The sequence below is a fragment of the Asparagus officinalis genome, chromosome 6 (genome assembly GCF_001876935.1).
Source record: "Asparagus officinalis chromosome 6, Aspof.V1, whole genome shotgun sequence".
In the NCBI taxonomy this organism is placed as follows: domain Eukaryota; kingdom Viridiplantae; phylum Streptophyta; class Magnoliopsida; order Asparagales; family Asparagaceae; genus Asparagus; species Asparagus officinalis.
This window is the reverse complement of record NC_033799.1, coordinates 24185337-24191015: the sequence shown is the minus strand read 5'-3', so window position 1 is coordinate 24191015 and position 5679 is coordinate 24185337. Positions and strand designations below refer to the sequence as shown.

The window sequence follows — 5679 nt, the reverse complement described above, 5'->3', positions numbered from 1 at the left end:
ACGAGCATGGTACAGAATAGAACTAACGTTGAATGAGTTAGAACTAACGAGCATCACTAGAACGAACATGGTACAGATAGAACAATACATCTGATAACAATCATTTTCAATTACTTAAATATACATACATTATTGTATTTGTATGAACATATCATTCATCACTGTACACTGTTTCTTCTTTATGTCTTTGTTCAAAACCAGCCAGTAATAATTGTGCGGCAAGTCTTGCTTGCATAGTTTCAGGGATATCGTTCGGAGGATTAACCAGCAATGTTGATCGTCCTTCAATTATGGATTTTACAAAGAGGTAGACGAACACACCACAGTCAAAGCTGCAACATAGAGTGAGTTCATTAGACATTTTCGGTCCGTTCGAATACTATAACACAAATTTGAACAATATAGACATCGGAACTAACCGTCCTCTTTGTTGCTCGCATTTGATGGCTTGATATCTAAATATTTGGCGCACATTGTCTTCAATAAAATCAGCATGATGGGCATCAAAGAATTTTATGATTTTATTAACAGGCTCCATCCAAGCTTCGTGCCCAGCGGAGCTGTAATGCTTGACGACTTTATCTTTAAGGTCAACTTCTACAAGATGCCAATGGTCGTCCCTGACCAAAGGGATCAAGAGATGCTCTATGCGGTATGCGGTATATTTGTCAATGAAGTTCAGATAAAGCTCGTAATTGTTCTGAAGTTCAGATAATGCTCGTAATTGTTCACCTCCAAGCCATAGAGTGAGTGCTGCAAACACATCATGTTTGAGTTGAAATTAAAACAAACATGAGCTGCGAAGGCTAACTAACACCGTATTAATTAGAACTAACACGCTACAGAATAGAACTAACACTGTGCAGAATAGAACTAACACGCTACAGAATAGAACTAACGTTCTACAGAATAGAACTAACACTGTACAGACTAGAACTAACACTGTGCAGATTAGAACTAACACTGTGCAGAACAGAACTAACACTCTACAGAATAGAACTAACACTGTGCAGATTAGAACTAACACTCTACAGAATAGAACTAACACTCTAAAGAACGGAACTAACATGACTTATGGTAGGTCTAATTTGATGCTAACTAGAACTAACGTGACTCATGGTATAACTAGCATGGATTACACAAGATCTAACATGAATTTCAATCAAAACTAACGTGGTGAAATTAGGAATAGCATGTTCTTACAAGAAAGAACACCGATACCACTCCATATCCTTTGCCGTATGCCTCCTGGCTAATCGTGTCCAAAACTGCTTCTTCCACCTGTAATTGTTATGAAACATTAAAATTCAATTTAAACAATATAATTTGAATTATTAAGGAAGTATATGTTAACCTTGTCGTCAAGGCGGCCACCACGAAGCACATATAACAACTCTTCCCTGTTAATAGTGCTGTTGGTTGTTACTATAACATTATATCTCCTGGTATAAATTAGAACTAACATGAATTAGAACTAATATGTGGAGAATTAGCATATAAATAGTCAACTGAAACTTACTTGTGAATCTTCTGAGAACAAAATTTGGTTAGGCTATCAATTTCAGCTTTGTCGAGTCTTTCTGCTACGGGAGATGGTATCTTTAAATTATGTACAAAAGCACCTGTGCTATCTATTATGCGTAAGTTAAACAATGTAGGGTCTGGAAGCTCATTATTCAGCTCTCCCAATAGAGCTTCCTCTTCATCTGTCATTGGCTTGAAACTCAACGCATCAAAAGTGGGGATTTGAATACCGGGGTAAAAATGAGTAACTTTTTCAGCTAGTTTTACTTTTGGTTCAGGACTTTCAAGTATATCTATACTAATTTTTTCCTTTTTCTTTCTTTTGCCTTCAGTATATGGTGTCCTCTTCCATTTAGATCTCCTGCTTACCCTTTTTGCCTTTGGTCTACGCTTTACTTCCACATTGCTCGTTAGAACTGAAACAAGTTTGTCCACATCATGTTTAATATTCACAAGATCCTCTTCCTCCTGTGCTTCCAACTTATCTACATTCTCCTTGCCTTTATCTACAATATCTTCCTCCTTATCTACACCATCAACAGTATCCTCATCAAAACCTTTGTTATCTACAATAAAATTTTCATTTTCCATATGCTCCTCTTCCTTATCTACCATATGCTCCTCTTCCTTATCTACCATACGCTCCTCTTCATTATCTACAATATCTTCCATATGCTCCTCTTCCTTATCTACCATATGCTCCTCTTCCATATCTACAATATGTTCCATATGCTCCTCTTCCATATCTACAATATGTTGCATATGCTCCTCTTCCTTATTTACACTATCATCAACCTTAGTATCTACAGTCTGGTCAACCTTACTATATACCCCCTCCCCTGGAGAAGTAACTGGCTCCTCTTCTATTGCCTCATCGTCAGCAGGATGCTTTACATCCTCTTCAACAATCTTATGTACATGTTCTTGACTGGTGGGCTCTTCCTTATATACACTGTTTGTTTTGGACTTTTGTTCCTCTTGAGCTCCCCATCGCTTCTTCCTAATTTCATTTGTAATTTTCTGTTTGATGCTTTACATCCTCTTCAACAATCTTATGTACATGTTCTTGACTGGTGGGCTCTTCCTTATATACACTGTTTGTTTTGGACTTTTGTTCCTCTTGAGCTCCCCATCGCTTCTTCCTAATTTCATTTGTAATTTTCTGTTTGATATTTGACTTAAGTAGCACCGAGTCTATAACCTCATCATGTCTTCCACATTTTTCAATTATCCTGTTAAGCCTGTTGATCTCAATCATGAATTCTTTACAATATTTGCTCTTGGTCTGCTTTGTAGCATCAAGAAGTCGCTTGAGAAATTTAGCAGAATTTCTCCAAAATGTGAGTTGCTGCTCAATGGGAAGAACATTGATCTCCTCTTCATCGTCAAAAGCAACGTCAATATGCTTTGCCATGATCTGTTATTGATACAAGATTATAATTTTAAGTAGGATTAAACATAATTAGGATATTCTTTGCAGTTAGTGTGAAATGAGTACGACTTAACATAACAGGATACTTACGTAACCTATTGAGAAGTTCTTAGTAGTTTCTTCCTGCAAAGTCTTCCTCTTTGCCTGACGCTTTTGCTGAAGAACTTCATCCCTTTGTTCAGCGGGAAGTGGATGAACATGACCAGGAGAAGCGACCTCCGCAATAGGCCTATGGACAAATGTTATTGACGCTGACTTAGTCTTTGAAATAATTGTTGGCATCCTCATAGATGCGATTCTCTCCTCCCCTGATGCCCAATTTGTCATTGGAGGTCTTGAGGTGTCTAAGAGGGCATATTTCTTTATGCCTGTCATCTCGTAGTACCAAAGCTGTACCAAATAATATATTTACCATTAACATTTAATACTAGACTAGACCAAAGAGAATAAAATATGGCTGCATCTAGAACTAACATGGTGTAAATTAGTACGTGGTACGACATGAATTATGATAGAACTAACATGACCTATGATAGAACTTAAATGGGTGCAGATAGAACTAACACTCTACAGAATAGAACTAACACTGTGCAGATTAGAACTAACGCTCTACAGAATAGAACTAACACTGTGCAGATTAGAACTAACACTCTACAGAATAGAACTAACACTGTGCAGATTAGAACTAACACTCTACAGAATAGAACTAACACTGTGCAGAATAGAACTAACACTACAGAATAGAACTAACACTGTGTTAGTTCTATTCTGTAGTGTTAGTTCTATTCTCTGCACAGTGTTAGTTCCGTTCTGTAGAGTGTTAGTTCTAATCTGCAGATTAGAACTCACACGCTACAGACAGATTAGAACTAACACGCTGCAGAATAGAACTAACACTGTGCAAAATAGAACTAACACTCTACAGAATAGAACTAACACTGTGCAGATTAGAACTAACACTCTACAGAATAGAACTAACACAGTGTTAGTTCTATTCTGTAGAGTGTTAGTTCTATTCTGCAGCGTGTTAGTTCTAATCTGTCTGTAGCGTGTGAGTTCTAATCTGCAGATTAGAACTAACACTCTACAGAACGGAACTAACACTGTGCAGATTAGAACTAACACGCTACAGAATAGAACTAACATAGAATAAGTTAGAACTAACAATGCATAGGTACGAATTAGAATGAAACAAGATCAGTAAAATATGGAACTTACACACAATAGTGTCATGTAACCTGGGACATATGCGACCTTTTGCTTCTTCTTTCCCTCCAAAGCAACTCCAATGCCCCTGATAATTTCATTATAAAAGAACGGGGCCCATGCAACAGAATTGACCCTCTGAATGCTATCCAGGTACCTGAGTAAGGGTCTAGGGATACCTTCCCCTGCTATGGGACTCCATATCATAGAGCATTGGTACAAAATTTGTAGCAGAGCAAAATCCTCGATATCCCGCTTTTTGGTAGATTCAACAAGCCGTTCAAGTAGCCCTTCAAGATGTTTACGTTGGCTGGTTTCTGATTTTTTTAACTTCTTACCCTCTTCAGAAATGAAAAGCTTAGCGAAGTATCCCAGCCATATTCTGCTTCTTGAGTCCCTATTGTTCCTTATGTCCTCCCCATAAATTGGGAAATAAGTATGGTTGTGGACCCATTGCAAATCAAAACTAACATTTTTCATACCCCCACTTTTTGAATCAGGTATACAAAAGGTGTTATTATCTCTATCGAAAAAGCTCAGCAGCAGCTCAAGGGTGGGCCGATCAGCCGCAGGAGCCCCAAACAAAATGTAGTGCTGAAATATAGAACCGCAGTATGCATCCCTATGCCACTGACGGATCTTCGGGGCAAGGCGCTTCATAAATGCCCAATAAGCCCCGATATTGGCCGTTAACCTTAGTGTTTCTGCTGAGCCTGTTAGAGCAATTTTTTTCCTGCAAAAAATTTTCGAATTTGTACGTTCAATAAGACATATGAAACAATATTAGACCTAGCACTAACGGGAACAAAATAGAGCTAACACGTAATATTATAGAACTAACATTGGACTCATATTAGAACTAACATTGGACTTAAACTAGATCTAACGTTGGTATAAATTTAGAACTAACATTGGACAAAGCCTAGAACTAACAATATTGGGTTAATCTGCATTGTCTCTTCGCAGTATAACATAAGCCTAGAACTAACAATATTGGGTTAATCTGCATTGTCTGTTCGCAGTATAACATAACACTTACTGTTTTTTTGAGGGGGGTTCGTTGGTACGACCAGCCATTGTCGTCCTCCTTTTCTGGTCTCGCCATTGTAATGCCTCCTTTTGCATTTCGATTAGGGTTTTCGTAGCTTCCGTAGCTTCCTCCGTGCTGCCACCCGCAGATGAAGCGCCTTTTCCTTCCAACTCGGCTCGGTGCCCGACCTCGTAGTCGTTACTGGATTCTTCCGTAGACGACATTTTTCCGGCGAAATCCCTAGAAACGTTGAAATCCGTACAGAAATTAGGAAGATGAAGAGTTTTTGATGGCGGTGCTAGGTGGAAGAGAGAGAAAGAGAGGGAGAGTACTGTAAAGGTGAGGGGCACATTAACCCAGCTCAGTCCCATCAGAGGGCAAGATCGTAACTTCCTCTGGATTTTTCTGAAAAAAAGTCAATTCGGGGCCTCGTCGCAAATACTATGCGTATTTGGGGCTATTCCACATTGGGCAAAGTACAGGGGGG

General features: G+C 38.7%; 2 protein-coding genes across 2 annotated transcripts; both read right to left on the bottom strand.

Moving 5' to 3' along the window:
• Positions 679–2115, bottom strand: LOC109845923. The gene is made up of 4 exons (XM_020415161.1): positions 1520–2115; positions 1355–1442; positions 1204–1281; positions 679–753 (listed from the first exon to the last, which is right to left on the bottom strand). Exons 1-4 carry the CDS (start codon positions 2113–2115, stop codon positions 679–681), a joined length of 837 nt encoding a protein of 278 aa, XP_020270750.1.
• LOC109845922 lies at positions 3985–5416 on the bottom strand. The gene is made up of 2 exons (XM_020415160.1): positions 5202–5416; positions 3985–4895 (listed from the first exon to the last, which is right to left on the bottom strand). The coding sequence occupies exons 1-2, from the start codon at positions 5414–5416 to the stop codon at positions 4154–4156; spliced, it is 957 nt and encodes a 318-aa protein (XP_020270749.1). The 3' UTR covers positions 3985–4153.

Bases quoted from the DNA above. Each gene is read 5' to 3' on its own strand.
- LOC109845922 (XM_020415160.1), bottom strand. From the start codon at position 5,416: ATGTCGTCTACGGAAGAATCCAGTAACGACTACGAGGTCGGGCACCGA. The intron at 4,896-5,201 runs GTAAGTGTTATG...AATTTTTTGCAG, and splicing joins GAACCCCCCTCAAAAAAACA to GAAAAAAATTGCTCTAACAG.
- LOC109845923 (XM_020415161.1), bottom strand. From the start codon at position 2,115: ATGGAAAATGAAAATTTTATTGTAGATAACAAAGGTTTTGATGAGGAT. The intron at 1,443-1,519 runs GTAAGTTTCAGT...AATTTATACCAG, and splicing joins TGTTCTCAGAAGATTCACAA to GAGATATAATGTTATAGTAA. The intron at 1,282-1,354 runs GTTAACATATAC...TAACAATTACAG, and splicing joins GTGGCCGCCTTGACGACAAG to GTGGAAGAAGCAGTTTTGGA.